Raw genomic sequence first — 20,269 nt, 5'->3', positions numbered from 1 at the left:
TAGGGATTTTTAATGGTGTTTTGTAAAAGGAGGAAAACAGCCTGAATGTGACTCACTAAGCAATGCTAAGCTAATGTTAATGTACTGACTTACCAATTCCCTTGACGAGCCAAAGCTTGATTTTTGTTGTTGTTCTTTTTCCAACTATAAGGGCCTGACACCAACACCTACGTGAATGAGATAAGTCTTCAGGTCCCGAGCCAGTCTGAGTTACGACAAAAACTGTCTTCACTGTCATCGACCTGCACTGATTCTGCCAGCCAAGATGCAAGTGAAGGAGAGTCTCCAGTTGTTCAGTCTGACGAAGAGGAAGTTCAAGTGGACACTGCCCTTGCTGCTGTAACTGAAAGAAAGTGTGCTTCAGATGCTAGTGATGAAAGTGACTCTCAAACTATTTGAATCTTAAAACCATATCCTTTAAGAATGACTTCTGAATGAATGAACAAGTGAATGAAGAGCTTGCCTGTGTAACAATTTGCTAACCAAGCATAACAGCCAGATCTTTTTACTTAGTAATACTGCCTTTTTACAAAATTGCCAGTCATATGGAGGTTGGTTTTTAAAGAAAAAAAATATGCCTAAAGCACACACACTTTAACAGTAGTCTTGGGGCTCAGGGGAGCAGTAATACTGTTGTATATACTATGTATAAGAGAATTAAAGGGGAAAGATAGAAGTTACTTTGACCACTAACCTTTAAATGGCTGATTGGAAATACTTAAGATTTGATGTGTAATACTGAACCCAAATTGTTCCTTGCATGTTTTCAGCTGCTGCAACTGAAGATTTAGGATCCAAACCAAAATGAAAAGTTATTTTCTACTCTTTACTACCTACTGTCTGCCTCCTGCCTTTGTCTACGAATGCAGCAGTGTTTACTGTTTTCACACTTCCTATTCAGGACCAACTTAGTTATTGTAGGTGTTAAGGAAAAAAATATGAACCTGAAAAGGAGGAGAGATGCGTATTGAAATGTTACACTCCTTGTGGAGCAGGTATCTTAGCATTGTGTAAACTCCTCTTTCGAGATAAAATAAAGTATTTCTATCCCAACCCTGTCTTTTACTTGACTACCCAAGTATTTTATCCATGACAGTGAACAGAGGAGCCTAATTCAGAAAAAAAATGGTTATTAGGAGCACCAGTGTAATGTGCTTTTCCATGGTAACATCTGTTTGACTACACTGATGCAGGCCAGCAGTGCAAGGGAAATAAACCTGAATTAATTATAAATTAAGTGCCAATATTTTATAAACCTTAGGACCTATAGGCATCATCTTATTGCCCTTTTTTCTGCAGTCATTTTTCTCTCTAAACTCGAGGTCTGAACATGTCTAACACCTGTTGCTTGTCAAGTCTCATGCTCTATTTGCAGGGATCTGCTCTCCTTTGAGAAGGCTCCTGGCTCCTGCTCTTCATGCACGGAGGGAAGGAATGTAATCAGAAACAGCGTAAGTAAAAGGATGAGCTGTGATGTAGATCCCTTCCAAAGACTAGCCCTGACAAACCGAGGGAATAAGGCATCTCCTGCTGCTCGCCAGCTGGGAAGCAGCCAGTTTCCTTAAGGATTCACTGTTAGCTGACAAAGTGTTTCCTAACCCCTGTCTGGGAAATGAGGGCTAGAAGCTCAGTCCCTACAATAAGCGATTTACTATTCAACAAGGCATCTGTTGAAAGAAACTTTTCTTGAAGGAGCTTCCTTTACTCTCTCGCTTTCCAGAAGACAGACAAAATGTCCAAAAAAGTTTTGTTTTTTTTATTAAACCTTGTAGTACAAACCTGGAAAGTAAACAAAAAACTGGCAATAAACAACATGAAGTCTTTCCTTACAAGGAAAGAGAGCAGAGCAGCGCTAATAAATTAAATGTCAAACTGTAAGCCATAGTCAAAAGTTTACTGTCAAGAGGGAAAAGTACACAGCAAGGCCATAAAAACCAGACAACCACATTTGAAAACACTTGACTCTGTTTATGTTATTGTTAAATATTCCAAAACAGTTCAGTCTTCTGCAACAACAACCAACAAATTGTATTATAGGACTTTCCTGACAGTCACCACTGGCAAGCTCAGTGCAATATGGGTAGCTACGGTATTGTTGAATTCAATTACGAAACAAAACAGTTTGTGAAAACATTTTCCCTTTTTTATTCCACACATACTGTACACACAACCAGAAAAGGGCAACAGCTACTCCATTATTATTTTTTGTTGTTGTTCAGTGATGTAAGCAGCACTTATAAATGTTACAAGAAAAACCCTGTAAGCATCCAATCCAACCGATGAAGAAAGTGAAACGTAAGGCTTTTCTTCATCTTGTCTCTTTGCCATCCCTCCCCCCACCCCAAGAAAAGGCTCAAGTATTTAAAAAAATTTACAGGCATATGTACAAAAGGTGTGATTTTTTTTTTGTTACAACATGAAGAGAAAAATAGACAAGATGAAAGCAAATGCATTTTCACATTCAAAAGAAATATGCAGACCTGCTAGTGGCTCTAAATGTGAATCATATAATGAAACAAATTCAAAACAAAAATTAATGCTTGACTGTGTAAAGGTGTGAAAAACAGCAGTGGAATGGAAATGGAATGTTAGAAAGATTGCACGTCTATGACAAAAGAAGCACTTATGGCTTCAATCACTTTTTTTCTTTTTTTTTCTTTTTTTTTTATTTTTAAAGGATGCTATTGAAGGGTTTTTGATAAAGTAGCCAACAGCACCAAAAAATAACAGAATGGATTTCCTAATGAAATCAGGCACAGTTTTCCCTCACATGACTCCTCAAGGCAGGCAGTCTTTTTTCCTCTTTTTTCTTTTTTTAAAATTTTTATTTTTCCCCCTCAAAACAGATGCATAGTGATGTGCTGGTAAAAGAGAACATACTCCAAATCTCCTCCTTTTGCCTACAGTTAGGAAACAAAGTCCATCTTCAGCTGCCATAACCTCCCAAAGAAAGTGTGTATTCACCAATTTAAAAAATTACAAAACTCATCTTGCTGTGACAGAATAAAAGACAGCCAAAGTAAAGCAATTTCTTTCAAGTTTTTGTCTCCTATCCCTTTTCTCTCTAGAAAAATCTGCTCACATGACTGGAGAACAAATTATAAAACACATCAAACTTTAACCTATCCAAAAAATGGGTTAAAAGCCTTTTTTCACAGTTACCAAAAAGGCTTTTTATTTTTTTCAGCCATAGGGACAATACAAATTAATATTTTATCAGCCCCTTGCCGGTTTTAAAACAGTGAACGTACGGCAGTTTAAAAAAATCAGACTGCTGTATCTATCTATTCCAAGTACAAAAAAAAAAAAATTCAACAGTTTAATGCTAAAACAAAATTAGTTCTCTAAAACCAGAAGAAAATCTTCTTTAGAGCTAGTGCAAAGACAGCTTGTATTCTACAGCAAGTACTCCAAACTATGGTATAATAATTACAAAAAATATATATAAATTGACAAAATGAGAGTGTTGGCATCTTCAGGATTAACTTGAAGCACTTTTGGATGAACTGGAGGATGAAAGCCTAGATGATGGCACGTCAACTGTCGCTCTCTTACGAGGTCCTCTTTTTGGTGTAGGCTTGCTGATACAGTTCTCAATGCTGCCATTTTTACCAGATACTTTTCCACAGATTTGATTGACAAGACTGATTATTTGTTCCTGTTCGGGAAGTAGGAAAAACAAAACACAAATTAGCAACTGCTCTTCAGTCACTTAAAAAGAACAGAGATACAGTGCTCAAAAACTGCTGAGAAGCCTATCTCAAAAAGCTGCTTGTACCAAGTGCTGCTCCCCAAAAGCCGATTTTGTAATTTTTCCCACTGCTTTGCTATTTACCTTTCAGGCTAATGGTAAATTGCACCCCACTCTCTATTCTGCCTCCATCCCCTCACACCCAAGGGAGAAATGGAGCCAGCTGGACAGGTGGAGACATGTAGCATTAGCCCAGAACCCAGGCACAGTCCTAAATCACCAACTTGAGTTCTGTGATTATCCATCATCACATGCGCTTGGAGCCATTAAATGGACCTCTTATCTACATGTGCTCTGCAAGTCTGCTTTAAGAATGTTCAGGCTGGACTGGAATAAGTCAGGTGAACTTTCAGTTACCAACAGAGAGAAGGTGTCCTAAAGTACAGAAGTTACCAGTTAAAGCAAAGCCTCAGGTATGACAGTATACCAAAGCATTAAATGGCTCCTCTCTTCTGTAACATATTCATGCAGTTTATGCTTCAGGTTTCATTTTGGTCATTGTGTTTCCCTCTATTTCTTTTACTTAGATCATAATAAAGTGCCTTCTTTGCACACCGAAAAAAAACCCCAAAATAACAACAAACCCAAGACCAGTTTCCTGAGGTCTTGGTAGGACAAAGGCAGAGTTAAGCCTACCCCTAAGTTTTGGGTATCAAAGCCCCCCAGCATCACACAGCTGTGTCAGTACAGACCTCATCGTAACGGTACATCATTTTCAGTCCCCGACAAGACTTCTGTTTTTCCACGTGCCGCAGGGCACACTCCAAGCAGAAGACAACATTTTCATTCTCCTGTACAACCTGTATAAAAGAGCAGAGGTAAGAAGTGCAGTAAGCTCCAAATTGTAGCCGTGTTATGCACACAGTATTGAACTACTGTCTGAATGACTAAACCTGGATTTTACTGCAAGCTAGTGGAAGGAGGCACAAACATTACACATTGTGAAATGATTCAGAATGTGTAGTAAGAAGTGCTAATGTTGGCAAGTACATGTAATTTGGAAAAAAAACCAAAACACCAACAGTAATGAAGGCTAAATCCAAATGGTATATGCATTTATTGGCATCCTTTATGTCATCTAAAGATCTCCTGAAAGGAGTAGTTTCCCATTACTTAAATGCTGTCTTGAATAAGGATAAAATCAGCTTAACCACAGGATTCCTCAGCTACTGTCTTGTTTGGCAGAGGTCATATTTGCTTGGCTGGCTGCCTGCCAAGCCTGCACACTCAGCTTGGAATTTAACAACCAACTTGATTTTTTGTCCCCAGCTACTGTTAAAGAGTGACAAAAAAAATCCCTCGCACGATTACGCTTACTCCAGAGCAAATGGACCAGAATTAAGAGGTTCTGGTTGGTGCTTTGTTTTGTTTTGTTAACGAACTCATTTTAAAGTTACTTCAAACTAGCACTGCTTTAACAGTGGTATAAAGACATGTATAAAGACAGCATATTCTATCCCAGGGAGGGAAATGGCTACATCTGATCATTTACAGTTGTAGTTCATTTCCATTAAAAGCCTACCAAAAAAACTGCCAAAAGATGGGAGGGGAGGGGAAGGGCCTAAATATGGGCTCAAATGCACTGTATTATATTTATTTAAATATCTGTTCTTGGAATTAAATGGTACATAAGGTTGTAGGAGGGGCTTTTGGTATTTTTAATGAAATTGCTGTATTTGTAGGTGTTCTGCATACAGCTAAAAACATTGAAATGTCACCATAGTGGTTAGCACACCTTCAAAAGCCAGTAGGCAATTACTTCTACAAAGAGAGAGAAAGTTTATGGGCGTGACTGCTGGTTTTGAACAGACAGTTTGGCAAACAGCTTGACAGATGGGATACATCTACCCTGCAATTTGGCTTGCAGGGAAATTGTCGCAGCATGGGCTGTAGCTGCATGCCTGAGACTCGGGGCATGTATTTGAGCTGCCAGCTCATCCTGAGACCTGTTCTGCCATGACTTACTACTACTGGCAACCTGCAGGTATCTCTGTTACCCCCTCCTAGTGGAATGCAAACATGCTCACAGGTGTCCAAGAGTGGCTGAGTGACTGGTTTATCCCTTCCTGACAGGGGAGAGTAGTTAGCTGACACTAACTCTTGTCTTCTGTCACCATTGGCCAAGGTGATAAATGTTCTGGCACAACTAAATCAACATCTCTGTGTCTTGCAAGGAGTGCATGAGATGACTCTGTGGTCATGTGCTGCCTCTCAAATGCTTATAGTTCAACAGAATTTTAGAACAGGAGGACAGGACCCCAGCAGTGGCAGAGTACTTTACCCACCATGGAAAGATAGCACAGGTGCTGACAAATCTGGCATCTCCTCTCTGACGTTTCTAACTGCAACCACTTTCGAGGCTTTTTCTTTCCATCCATCCCTGTGCTGCTGCTGTCATGGCTGCCGTAGCGCGCTGAAGAGTGGAGACCCGCCTCGTACAGCTGCCGCCGCTGCCTCAGCTCCGTGTCCCTGTGAATGGTGTGTGCAATTAGACACTGGCATCACCTCATGCCACCAACAAAGCCACATACGATCACCCTTTTACCACCATCATCACTGAAACCTTAGCTCCACACAGCAAAGCCCTGAGTGTTGTCGGAGGTTGGTGCCATTCCCTAAGCATGGCGAGAGACAGCCAGCACCACAGAAGCACTGCCTGATTGCAAAAGCCATCTCCGGATTTTAACAGCGACCACCGTATCAAGCCAATGGTTCTCAAACTGCTCCACAGAGAACTGGGGACTGCCGAGTACTTCCTGGAGGTTGATGGTTGCTCAGGGCCATGTGGAGAGTCGGGAGCTGTGGCTAACATGACTGTCATTCCTGAAGTTGCCAAAAGCCACCTTGAGGAAGAGGAGCCGTTGCTGTCAGGAGTAACAGCCACGTTCATCAGGAGGCAGAGATGAACCAAGGACCTGCTGCCATGAGGTGCTTCAGGCAGGAAAGGGGGAGCAGGGCAAGTGATTGTGCCAAAAGACGAAGATCTTGCTGTACACCCAGGGGAAAAAGAAGGAGATGTCAATCAAGAATAACAACCAAGCCCTCCAGCCGCCCTTCACCCACAGTCTGTAAGGCGGACAGTATCTCCTATGCTGAACTCTAAAGCAGTAGGAGAGCAGGTTGGGTTGGAGCTGACTGGAAGACAGCAAGTGTGGAGTGAGCTGAGCAGATGGAAGGGGAGAATAAAAAAGCGCACCACCAGACACAGCTGAATATGGGTGGAGAGCCAAGCTAAGCAAATGGCACGGGCAAACTGAGCAACCAAGACAGATCAGGAGAGGAGGCAGCAAAAGACACATAACACACAAGCAAAACAAAGTAAAGGAAAAAAATATAGTACAGTGTTCCACTTAGTATGGGGTTGGTTTTTTTCAGATTTTGTTTGGGATTTTGTTTCATATAAGGAGCCACAGGAAAGACTGATATCCTCCAGTGAATTCCAACCTATGCATTAGAACAAGTTTGAGAACCACTCTGATAGAGGTCGATGTGATGGTCTAGGAGCAAGCACCAACATTTCTCTTTCGCCTTTTGCACTTGTAGACTTTTTCTCTTCAAGGGGGAAAAAAAAAGGCACTTGAGCGTGATTATTCCCACAGGGGAACCAGCTGAAGGTAAAGCAGTCAGCACACCTCTTTGCATTTCTTTCTGAACACTAAAACAACACATGTGCTGTTTTCCCCTTCAATATGTCACTGGAAATTTTCCAAATGAACATGCTATTTAGTTAAATACAGTTTGTAGACTCCATTCATCAAAACTTTCTTGACATCTCGAGTATCAGTTGTCACAAACTTGAAAGATAGGTAGCAACTACATGGTAGGGAACAAAAGAGAAGATCATTATACAGGAAGCCAGACAACATTATATTTTCTTTTCTCACCTATCTTAAGAGAAACCCTAAACATGTTTCCTTAATACTGGAGAGAAAAAGGAGTGTGAATTTTTTATTTAAAACGTTCAAGTTCTAATGCAAGATGCGTTAGCATGCATGCATAAGCTGCTCACTTATTCACTTTTAAATCAAGACAACTTTCTGTATACAAAGTACCTTCTACAGTTGTAATATAACAATCTTGATGCTGAAGCCAAGGGTTCCTGGTGCAAAACCAACCACAGACATGGACTGACAGTGGCTACTGATGCCAAGAGGCTGAAAAACTCAAGAAGGATGTTTAACCACTTGGCACCAGGTAGTTCATGTAATGCATCGGGAAATCTTGACTCTCAGCACCAAGAATTAGCAAAATAAAAACCTAATGTAAACTGTAGCTTTAATTCTTTGATGGTGCCCGAAGTAGGGAATTCTTAGAGTAAGACATCGTAACCACGGGCAATCTCACATCAGCTACAACCAAGGAAACTGCTTCTTCCATGTGTGGCTGTCTTCAAATATGTTTGCTGGGCTGTTGCTTGGTTAAGTAGGGGCAAGACATGTCTGAAAGGGTTACTTACGTCATCCACCTCTGGAGTCTGTCAATGAAAACAAATAGGTACAATAGGCCCCCAATTCGTTACCTGAGCTCTCCAAGAAGTGATGATATTGTACTCAGAGTCGGTCCATTTTCTTTTTTTGCTTCTGCCGTTGCAATCTGATAAAGCAACTTTTCCATTGAAAATGGTTTGGCTATACGTCGTCTCTTCATTTCCTGGGACAGGAAATGAAAGAAATGGACAGATGAGTTCCTGAGCAAATCTGAAAGTAAAATCTTATCAAGAATTTAATTCAAAATTAATTAATATTATTAATATTTTAAAGACAATAATTAAAGCAAAAAGTAGCCTTTTAAAACAACCAAAAGTAAAATTTTTCCATAGTCCCAGTTAAAGTATTTATGTTCCAGCTTACATCCAGCACTAACTACACACTGAAATGAATGCTAGCTAGAAATCGGTCCTTTCAGTGCAAATGCTTTGCTGAATTGGGTCTTCCTCTTGCAAGATTTTCTGCACATGCTTTATGTGAACCAGTGCCACACAAAAATACCCCAAACAAAACACGTGCTACTCTGTCATAATCAACTGCTTCCTCAGAGAACACCCTAGTGCCTGTTACATCTAATGCTGTGTTTTCAGAGTCACCAGTAGAGAGCAAAAATGCTTGTGTCTGCAATGCATGATGCCATATATGCTAAGAAATCAATCAGTATGCTGGTTTTTTTAATATGTTTTACTGTGAAATTTAATGCAGAGTAAAGATAGGTAAATTCTGCATATACAAAGAGAATGAAATAGAATGCAAGTACACTGGTGTCACCACATTTCAGGTGTACCTTTTTTTCAAAGAAGAAATTTAAACTTCATTAGTGGAAAAGACAAGAATAAGAGAGATGTCACAAAAAGGAGAAAAATAGAAAGAAGGATGCCCAGGCGTAGACTCATGCAGTTCACTGAAGTGGAGCAACCAACAAACACCTCAAAATTCTCTCCATAAACATTAATTTTTCCTGTGGAGGCCAAGAGGAGCAATGCAATCACTTAAGCTGAATAATATTGGATGGCTCAGACTGCAAATAGTGTAAGATCTACACATATGACCTGCTTGAAGGCCAGGACTGGTGTTATTTTGCATCTTTTAAAACATAAAATGGACAACAACTAGCAAAACAGGCAGATGCCAGGGAGACAAGAGGCAAAAGAAGAAGGGTTCAGTTCTGCTCAGTTCTGCCTTTTGCTGGTTCCTGTCTGTGAAAGCTTTTGAAGTTACATCTTTCTGGTCAATACAAACTGAGTGATTTTGGTAGCTGAAACCCTTTCAAGAATTCTTGTGTACACAAATTCCTTATTTACTATGTAGTTGGGAAAAGTGCAGTGTTTTCTCAATATCTGAAGAGGTTTATGTTTTTGTTTATGTAGAGTCAGAGCATTCAAATGACGCTAACACTGGAGTGTAATGTGAAGGAGATATTTTTGGTTAGTGGTTAAGCCTGCCAAATACCTACTCAGCACACACAAATCCAAGGATTAATTTTTAATCTTAATTTTTTTACCCTCTTTTGTAACTCTAATTACATGCTCTGGTTATTTCTTTTATCAGAACCAATTATATGCACCAATTGCATGTGTTAACTAATATATCTATCACATAAAATGGAATTTGCTGAGCAAAAAGAGTTCAAAAGATGTTCACAGGTAAAAAGAGTGTTCTTCAGAAGCTATTTGCTCTGCTAGCCCCTGCATGGTGTTGTAAGAGCTGCACTGTTAGGAATGTTATGGGAAGGCTTTTCCATGTTAGATTTGCTTCGCATATTTTCTGAGGCTGCATAAGAACAGACACTCTTAAGTCCTGCCAAAAGCCACATGGGCAATACACACAGCCAGGATAAAAGCCCACAGTGAGTGGTTGGAGAAAAAAAGCAAGGTCTCTTCCTGATGGGTGATAGCTCAGGAAAATCCCAAGCCCAAGTCTGTACTAGGCTTAGCACAACTTGCTTGATCTCTGCATTTATCTGAAGTTCTGAATATATGTGCATTTTTCTCTTCCATACTGTACTGAAATACACAGGTAAGTATTTTAAAGCAGACTTTTGTCTGCTTTTGTACTGCTGCCTATTTCTTTTAATGACACATTTTTCAATGTCATGGAAGTTACCTAACATTCATAATTATCATCACCCTGGCACTTGTGATTTGGTCTTGCTATTATATACATCTCTTGGTCATTCATTTTCCAGGCTGAGTAGTTCTCTTATATTTAATACAGAGGATAACTCATAACTTTAACCATGTATCTCTGCTGTGCCTTTTCTAGTTCCTCTACAATCCTTTTGCAATTAGGGACTCAGAACTGCACAAGCCACCAGGACCCTGCCCAGCGCCACATAGTGGTGTTTCTGCTTTGCAATCTATTGTGCATTCTGTCTATTTGGTATCTATTGTAATTCTTAACATTCAATATATTTTTGTTAAGCCTCACCAAAGCACTTGGCTGACAGCTCCATAGGAATCCAAAGACCTCTTTTCTCAGTAGCAAGAGCTCATCAGAGCCTATTTCTCTGTCAAATTAGGATTATTTTTTAAAATTTAAATTTAGCATTTATCAACACTGAATTTCATCTACAATTTACTCACTTGGATCACTCAGTATCATGAAATCTTTTTGTAACACCTCATAGGTTTAATTTTTGCTGTTGTTACCATTAACATCCTCAGCGTAAAGGATTAGTTTTGCTATTCACTTCCCTTTCTAGGTTATTTATGGATACATTGAACTGTACTGGTCTTAGCACAAATTCCTGAGGAATGCACAAAGAGACCTCTGCCCCTCCGTGATAAAAATTGACCATTTGTTCCCATCCTCTGCTTCTCTTTAAATCAATTATTTTTTTGGTGTATGAAGTTCACCTCTCAGTCCATGGCAGATTAATTTCTTTAAGAGCCTTTTCTGAGGAACCTTGCCAAAAGTCTTCCAGAAATGTTCACAGACTCTGTCAACTGCAACTCTTGTCCATACACACTTCCAAAAGTTTCAAGGCCTGGAGACCATGACCTTGCTGCAAAAGCCCTGTTCTCATTCTTTTGTACATTTATTTTTTTCCTTTTGGCCTTGAGGAAGTTGTTCTTTGAAATCTCTTTTTGGTCTCCATTTTTGTGTATTTACATGTCTTTCTACAGAGGTTATTTTACTTGCATTTTCATCTTCTGGACACCAATGGAGTTTTTTGGTCTCATTTCAAACAGACTCCTTTCTCCTGGTGTTTAGCCATGCTATATTTAGTGGAGTTTTGCCTTCTGAAATTGTTCTCTTTTTTTGCTAGGCAATGTTCACATGTTGTGAGCCTCTAACACGACATCTTTAAGCAATTTCTATGTTGCGTGCAAACACTTAACCCTTCTTTTTGCATTCTGAATTTAACAAGCTTCCCTGGTTTTATGCGAGGCTTTTGAAATGAAACACCACAGTAGTGGATATTTTGCATTTTACTGTGTTCCAAGGTTCTTGATCTTTGCTCTCCATCACAGCACAGCTCTTCGCTAGTGGGGACATCAAGTGCACTTCTGGAGGGCCTCCACCCCTTTGGTTTCATCTGAAAGCAATCCAGTGGGCTCAGGCTAGGACAGCTCTGTGACAGGAACCAAGGAGTGGTAATTGTGTGGCATTTTAAAGGCACATTCCTCACCCAAAATAAAACCGGGGTGGAAGGAAATACGTGTACAGCCACTGCCAGCATCTTCACTAGACAGTCAGGAATACAGTACTAATACCATGTTTTTCCTATTTAGGGCAAGATGATCAGCACACAGGGATTCTGTCACTGTTAAACCTGGCTTATTGGACCATAAGCTCTCTTCTGTGTGCAGCAATGCTGCTCCAACCAGAAGACTAACTCCATCTTTCCTATGTACTTCTTCCTCTTGTATTACAGTACCAGCTGAGTCTCTTTCCACCAAATTTCTGGTAGGCCCTATACCACCAAAGGCCCTCCTTTAAAACCAGACATTCCTTCTCATTTCCAAACCTCTAGCCCAGAGTGCATTAATTGCATTCAGTATTCTGTATTCCTACATTTCTATTTCCTAAATGAGTTTTACTGACTTTGCCCAATACTTTATTGCTACTCCAAACACATGTTCTTCCACCACAACTCTAAACTTTCTTCTCATCCTTAGTTTAAAATTTCAAGAGCTCTTAGGGTGTTTTTTAAAAGCCACCAATCTGATTCCATGTGTGGTCTAGGTGAACCTGACTGTCCCTTTACACAGGCTTTATACAAATTCTTTTATTCCAACCATTATCCCCAACTCTTTGTAAACTGAAATCAATCCAATTTCAGATGCAGAATTTCATTTTTCTGTGTATTAAAGGAGATTGAGCAGTCATTCAATACAGAAATGAAACAACATCATTTAGTAATATAAAGAGAGTCACTATAAAAAAATCAGGTCACAGTATCACAGAATGAAAACAAAGTTAATGTATCAAAGGGCTAAAAACTGTCAGTATTGCTGTGGAGAACAGACAGGTGGGAAGGTACAGTTGTTTGTCAGAGAGTTCATTTAACAGTCCAAAAGGGGAATCTTGCTCGTCATACAGAACATCTCACCACCTCTGAAAAGCACAATCCCAGACAGCCTTCGAAGATGGCAAAGTGCCTTGTCAAAGTGAAGGAACCATAGAATAATTTTCAAAATTTAAAGGAGTTAAGAACATAAGACAGCTTGAGGAGAGAAGGGGGGGGGGGAAACGAAGAGAAGGAAAAGAACAATGCAGTAGGTGTTTCCAGAGGTTTTTTGATATAAACATGTTATCTGTGGTTCTTGTAAAGTTTGTGAGAGCTGTGACTTCAATTTCCAAGGTAGGTTATCATAGACTGGAATCTGCTGGATTTTCAGTCAGCTTATATTTACCCAGTGCAAAGCTCTTAAAAATTAACCAAAAGAAACTGTTCTTCAAAATTTGAGGCACCAAGAGCTTTTTAATTGCTGCATAGTGATTTCTGTCTCTTACAGGAGTAGCATTTACACGATATCAAACAAGTGTTCAGTAGAGCAATAAATACAGCATATGGAGTTAATATAATTGTGTACGTTCAGACAGAAAAGGTTAGCTCAGGATTCTTATGCCTTACTTTATATATATACACAATTCCCACCTTCCCCCAAAATAAATATGTAATAAAATAACCTTTTATTTCAAACTAAGTTAATATACAATTAGTATAACCAGGCTGGAAGAATTCCATTAACCCTAAAGAACCAAACCTAACTGTGGACATATTACCTTTAATTACTTAGTAACCACTTGGTCTGCAGCTGTAAATGATCATTTACTAGTGACTTAGCTATAAAACACTACCAAAATAGTATCTGTAACCCATAGTGTATTTGAATAGGTTGGGAACCCAATTAGTGACATATACTCTTTGTCCAAGAACACAGAAATGTTGTCAGAATCAGGATGACTGGACAATTCACCTGTTTCTGTGGGCATCTTGCCTCCGTTAGTTATGTGAAAAGGGTATGGGAAGGTTATTTATTTACATCTAGTATTGGATGGGCTGGTCAGTGAACCTAAGGATTTTCAAGTTGATTAAAATTGAAATTGCCCTGATCAACAGCTTTTCCTGAATGAAGGGGCAGAGAAAAACAAGCAATAAAGCTGTGAGTATTAACTGACTCTGCCTATCATAGGAGCTAACAAGCACAGTTATTCAGATATTTGCACCTGAGATTCTAATGGTTCTAGAAAACATCACGTAAAAAAAATCAGTAAGCATATTACAATGTATCATCATTACTCTGAAGGGATTTTTGAAAAGCTTGCTTGCAAACTGGTCTGCAGGCATAACAATCTTCTGAATTTTTTCATACATACAGAAGTCTGTAGCTGTCAGTTAACTCACTTTTTTGAAAACATTGGATCGTCTTATGCCTTGCAGAATATTTTTCTCATTTTTTTAATTTATTTAATAGTCCAGAAAAATAGACGTAGTTGTATTAGTCTCACAATGCTATCGATCCTGGAATGTCTGCTTTGCTGTCCTTTTAGATGGCAGGGCCGTGAATCCATTTTAACTCCTTTGCTCAACTTACCTTGGCTGTTTTAAAGCCCATACTTGTCCACTGGGTGGTAGCAAAGTGCACCGATTCGGAAACACTATAGCCACAACACACTTTGGACACAAAGGATCCAGGAAAACAGACAACAAACTGCCCGCTCTGCTGTACAGTACGGTGCACCCTGATCCCCTCCTTACACAAGATTTCCGGGGAGATCTAGGAAGACATTAAAAAAAAAACAAAAGAAAGAAAATCAGTCAGAACTTTATTTTGTAGTTAGATTCCCTTCCTTTCTGGGTACTGCCACATGCTACTGCTTGTGGAGCAAACTGCTTTGTTCACTTTCTCTCATCCCTTCTGCACATGCCAAAGCTCAGGAGTGAGAACTGAGGATTACAGAAGTGGCTCTTCTGGAACTAACATTTTAAACTTATACTTGCCAAACGATCTCAAAAAAAGCCTCAAAAGAACACTGTCTACTACCACAGAAAGTAATGCAGGCCATTCAGTTTTCCATCTAGGTCTTTTACAACTTGGCACTGAATCCACCTTGCTACAACACTTCTGTTAGATATTAACACAGATAGCTGAGGGAGGGATTCTTTTTTTCTTATGGGCTCCCAAATTTATACTTAAATACACTAAATGGAAATCGTTATCCACAAAATAAAGAAAGGAGCCAAAAATACTTGAAGTATTAGGCTTCACCTATACATGCTAGCATCATAAAATGTCAATCACAGAAGATTAATTGATTAAAAACCACTCCCTTTGTGAGATTAAATACATTATGGACAGTATTAAAAACGGACATTTATTGCACTGTCACATTTATTTTTATGTGAGCCTTGTTAGAAAAATGCCATGTTGGTAAACATTGCAAATAGGAAGTAGCCAAATTTTAACAACACCCTCTGCATCACTGTAGTGTAATAAAAAATCAAAATAAATCCCCAACCAACCAGCTTCATGATTAGCCTTGGGTTCTTAAGTGGGAACACCTCTCCCAGTGTTAACTTACCATTACATTACTTTCAAGCATTTCCAGCCCTGGAGTGCCATTGGCTTGCAGCAGGGTATGTACCACATCATCAAGTTTGTTCTCCTCCGCAGCAGGAATGCAATACCTGTTGTTTTGTCAGAGGAAAAGAGAAAGATTTACTGTGGAGTAAATAATGGTCTGCAGCAACACAGTAACAGGCAATTCAGACCAGGACATTGATTAAAAAAAAGAAATTAAACAGAGGCTTTCCCACACAGTTCTTTTTGGTAAAACACTGAGGACTAAAGGAAAGCTGTTTATTTAGACTCAGTCTGATGGTGTTCACTAGGTATCAAAGGACACAAAATCCCCAAAACAGAAATGTGAAAACTCAGTGCTCTGTAGAATCAGAGGAGAGAAACCAACAAGAAACTGACATTCATCTTGACAGCACCAAACCAGGTAATTACAGGCAGAATTTTGCATCTCATGAGCACCAATATATGTTCTGCTATCTTTACAATAAATGGTTGTATTTATTACCTGTGCATCAACCAAAAAGATCTTCACATTTAATAACGTTTTCTGTTCGTAACAGTCAAGAAACTGCAAATCCTTTCTACTCTTAGGACACAAAGTTGCCTAAGACCTTCTTGCCTTGCCTACTAAACAAATCTCACATCCCTCCTCTCCCTTGCAACAAAAGACCTAACTAAGAGCAGCCAAAGCAGCAAGAGAGATTTAAAACTCTGCTGGGTATATGCCAAGTTGCACATCCTCCTCTCCTTCAGAAGCCAAGGAAGCAGCTGTCCTCTCTCTGCTCACTGCCAGCAGTGTTCCCTAAGCAGAAGTGACAAGAAATAACATAGAAGTCGCGGGTCTTGGCTTCATCACATCCAGAGAACTGCTATTTTTCTGACTGCAGGGAGGCGATATGGTGACAATTAGTCACTGCTCTTGCCTGCACCCTGTCAGAGTGGTAATGGTTTATGTCCACCCTGAAGATACCTGTTCCCATGATCTGGTAGTTGGTACTTGATGACTGTGAGCTGCGTAGCACAGCTTGGTGGGAAACAGTGCAAATCCTGGGATTCCCAAACCTGCCTTGAGGTGCTGCCATGCTATGCTTTATCTGTGACGTTATTTTATTTGGGTTTGTTATGCTCAGGCAAGTAAAAGGCATCTCCAGCTTTATCATGGCTTATGAGTTCACTTTAAGGAATGAGACCTCACCCTGGAGTCCATTTCCCCCATACCAGATACACACACAGAGCCATTTTTCCAAGCATGAAACAAGAGAATAAAGGTGGAAAGATTTGGAGGAAAGCGTGCAGTTTTCTTGCTATTCATCTGGTTTCTCCAGCAACTTCATAAAGTGTTCTGCTGGCCTTACAGACCTTGTTAGGATATTTGCTTATAACATGCACTAACTCCATGTGTGCCATACAGAATTATCCTGATTGATGAGTGTGTAGGAGGCTATACTTCCTATGATTTGAACTTCTTGTTACTGTTCACTGTACTGATGATGACTTGGATTTGTCCTTGTTGATTTTCAAGCCAAGAGCCAGAAGACATGACATTATCTACTCCTACAGTTAATTGTAACCACAGTAAGAGCTCAAATGAACTGGTTGCCTAGCTGTACACAGATTGATGCCTTATATATATTTTGAAAATGATCAGGACCTTGCTAAGAAATCTTAGGGTTAGAAAGTGGTGAAGTGGAAGAACTTCATCTTAATAAGGGATCAAGTTCCAACAGCAATTTTAAATGCATGCCATACTATGCAGTACCTGGGTTGCTAACACTACAGCTTTAGAACAGCTCCACACATGTAGTGTATTACTCTAGTTATACTATAATAACAGATTTGAAACAGTGATGAAAATATTTTAAATTTGAACCCAGAATGTGGCAGAACCCACGCCTTTCTTTTAGAGTCAGAAAACATGGCTGGAATAGACAAAAGATTCAAGCATGCAGTCCCTCATAATATGGGGCAAGAAAAAGGCATGGAAAGGATGTGTGAAGAGGAGGGGCAGTACACAAGTGCATGGAACTAGCTTAGTACTAGGGCAGGACTGAGAGGAACGAAGATCCTTTGCAACTGGTCTATGCTGCAATTTCACTCGTTTACAATTCCTGACGTACCTTTAAAAATGAGAAGTGAGCCACCAGTATAGACTTCAGAATGTCTTGGGCAGAACAAGATTTTTTTCTCTCTTTTAATGGGCACTGAGGATCCCTCCAGAATAAAAAGCTTAGGTCACTGACCTCTGCCCTGCATGCAAATTGAGTTCTCCCCTGTTTACTCTCCAGGAGGTAAAACATGAGAGATTAGAGTGAGGTGAGCAATCTGAAGGTAAATGAAGTACAAGAGGTTTCAGTACCACAGGAATCTGTCCTTAGAAGGTAAGATTCCTGGATGGTGGATGGACTTTGCAAGTCGGAAGAGAGCTTTGGTGCCCAGTGGCCTGCTTTGTTATCCCTGAAGCAGCCATTGAAAGCAATGCTGTCAGGGTACTCCAAATATTATGCCAGACCTAGAGTTATTAAATTAATCTTTTCCTCAATAAAGCTGGGTACTTTATTGCACTGTTAAAAGTTGTAATGAGCTAATGAATATTAGCCTGACACTTCAATCTGGCAGCCTTGCTGAAGAATAGCCTTTACAGACAAAGGAGTTTCTCTTCCTTCTTATGAGTTATTTGTGCTTACTATCCCTGTTTCATCAAGGCAATGATCACAAACACACCCTAAAGTATGTACTTGTGTATAAATAAGTCCATCAAGAGAAAGCAAATGGCTTCTTTACTTCTATTCCTCCTGGCTTGGAAAACCAGAAAAAGTAGCCTTTCCTAAAATTGGGACTGTCTGCATTCAAGTCTCTTCAATCCCAAAAGGCACATGTTTTGACACACACAGTATGAAGCATGGCCTCAGAACTCAATTAGGGGATTCTTGAATGCCTTCTGTTTGGAATTTACTGTCATTTACAACTAGATTAATGTCATAGAGAGAAACAGACTCACCTAAGGTTCAGGACAACATAGCTTGTTCAGCAATTTGTCCTGACAGTATCTCATTATAAAAGATTACAGATTCATGATTCACAGAAAAGAGAGAGGAGCCATGAAATGCCTATGACAGAAAGCGACAAACTCCCAAGTCTGCAGCATAATCCAACATTTACCTTTACCCTTTGATATGATCGCATACAGAACATTTATTCAACTTAAAATATTTAGAGAGAGGAGATTCCTGCCATAATAGTTTTCTCCAGATTTCAAATCCTTTTTTCTGGGCCATGTGCTTTCCCAGTCACAGCTGGATCAGCACATCAGCAGCATCTGAGAAACGTGGGGGTTCACACTTTGCAGGTGAATAAATAGCAGTTGACAGTGGCGCCACTGCCACCATGGGGACTTCTGGATGCAAAGGGGACCCTCCAGACCTCCTTCTGTCACACCACATGAGGAGTCAAAGGCTCCCAGAGTTCCAAGTTTCAGAGGGGAACCACTGGAACTGCTGAAATGGAACCAGCTTCTCACCTTTGCAAGGAGGCACCATTGAAATAACTTTTCTTCTCTCTGTTTATTGCATTTTCTCTAATTAAGAAACGCAGTCACATAACTTATCATTCATTGTTTTCACTGATGATGCTCGTGGGTAATAACACCAATACCACAGAAGCCTGGCTGAAAGGTGAATGACATGACAGCACCTGCTTTCTCCATCATGCCTCCATCATCTTTCATTGCAAACTAAATCATCATCATCTGCAGTACTACACATGCACTGAATTTAGGAAGGGATGTTTCATCTCATTAAGTTTATACCACATTTTCCCATTAAAACTCGACCTTCTAGGTAAGATTCACTCATGCAAAAGATACTACACAAACTCCTGTTAATACCAGTCTACAGAGAGAGACTGCAGTCAATATGAAGAAAACAAAACACAGGAATACCTACCAAATGCAATCAGCACCAGTGTGTAAGTAGTCAATGTATGGAAGGTGATTTTGGTCTCGAGACCAGCATGAGGTAGAAAAGACCATGCCAATATTTAGCCAAGGAATTGTCACTCCTAAAACAGAGAGATTGAAAAATGAGTTTTGAGTAACTGCAGTTTGTAATTAAAAGACAGTTTGAGGGGGCATTTAAGTTGAAAATCTTATTCTACCTGTGAGCTGACCCTTGAAGTTTTAAGTGTTCCTATCAGAGTGAATAATTCACAGGGAATAATTTAACAAACTCATCATTTTCCACTAAGAAAAGATCTACTGATCAATTACAGTGCCCTTGAGCATACTTGTTTTCTAACAGCTGTATAAAATTTTTATTTTTTGGAGAATTTACAAATACCCATAATTCAAGCTCAATGCCATTGATCAGAGGAGGTTGCTTCATGTTGTCAAGCATCCATGTAACTTTTAAACAAGTATCCTGTTTCCCAAATGGTTTATTCAGGTTCAACACCTGCACAAGAGATTCTATTATATTCTCAGCTAATGTTTCTACCAGTAAATTACAATGGTGTATATGCAGCTGGAGCACTCATGACAATTCATTTCGAAAATGTATGTGCTGCTTTGCCCAGTGCTACAGACTGCATTTTGCAAGCCAGGAAGTTGCATGGCTCTGTCCTTCATCACCCTGACACAAAAGAAGAACACTGATACACTGGCAACAAGGGATACTGCAAGTACAACAGGTTCCTCCCAGGAATGCGGTCTCAACTATTCATCAATTCTTTATCTGCACACCTGCCTTCATTCCGTTACATACCACCTGCTACAACTGGATGTCTACTCAACCAGCTGGTGAACAGAGGGGCCAGAAAGAGGGAGAAGCCTTTGGTGACTATATCACCACATTCAGAGGACAGTTCCACCAGCTGAAAACATAAGAAAGGAACTTGCTTACCAGGCACAGCACCAAGATGTCGCAGGATGGATCCTGTATTATTAGGAAGGACTGTGAGGTTCCACCCATGCCTGTTTGAGGGGTGATACAGAGGCAGACGTG

At 39.9% G+C, this 20,269-nt stretch overlaps 2 protein-coding genes across 6 annotated transcripts in view; one reads left to right on the top strand and one right to left on the bottom strand.

Moving 5' to 3' along the window:
* Positions 1 to 3,310, top strand: part of DTNBP1 (dystrobrevin binding protein 1) — a 71,409-nt gene extending 68,099 nt beyond the window's left edge. The window contains exon 10 of one of the 2 annotated variants that reach the window (XM_027676088.1): positions 152 to 3,310. In XM_027676088.1, coding sequence (XP_027531889.1) covers positions 152 to 399 — 248 coding nt within the window. In that variant the 3' untranslated portion in view covers positions 400 to 3,310. The remainder of the gene's footprint in view (positions 1 to 151) is intronic. The other variant, XM_027676089.1, reaches the window with a different exon arrangement.
* JARID2 (jumonji and AT-rich interaction domain containing 2) overlaps positions 2,669 to 20,269 on the bottom strand; it is a 215,960-nt gene continuing 198,359 nt past the window's right edge. For all 4 annotated transcript variants that reach the window (XM_027676086.1, XM_027676084.1, XM_027676085.1 and 1 more), the window contains exons 11-18: positions 20,168 to 20,238; positions 19,214 to 19,328; positions 15,274 to 15,379; positions 14,286 to 14,468; positions 8,271 to 8,401; positions 6,037 to 6,220; positions 4,444 to 4,551; positions 2,669 to 3,658 (exon numbers count right to left, since the gene is read on the bottom strand). In XM_027676086.1, coding sequence (XP_027531887.1) covers positions 3,482 to 3,658; positions 4,444 to 4,551; positions 6,037 to 6,220; positions 8,271 to 8,401; positions 14,286 to 14,468; positions 15,274 to 15,379; positions 19,214 to 19,328; positions 20,168 to 20,238 — 1,075 coding nt within the window. In that variant the 3' untranslated portion in view covers positions 2,669 to 3,481. The remainder of the gene's footprint in view (positions 3,659 to 4,443; positions 4,552 to 6,036; positions 6,221 to 8,270; positions 8,402 to 14,285; positions 14,469 to 15,273; positions 15,380 to 19,213; positions 19,329 to 20,167; positions 20,239 to 20,269) is intronic.

The sequence above is a fragment of the Neopelma chrysocephalum genome, unplaced genomic scaffold (genome assembly GCF_003984885.1).
Source record: "Neopelma chrysocephalum unplaced genomic scaffold, ASM398488v2 Primary Assembly neopelma1_26, whole genome shotgun sequence".
NCBI lineage: Eukaryota > Metazoa > Chordata > Aves > Passeriformes > Pipridae > Neopelma > Neopelma chrysocephalum.
This window is presented reverse-complemented; position numbering and strand designations above follow the sequence as displayed.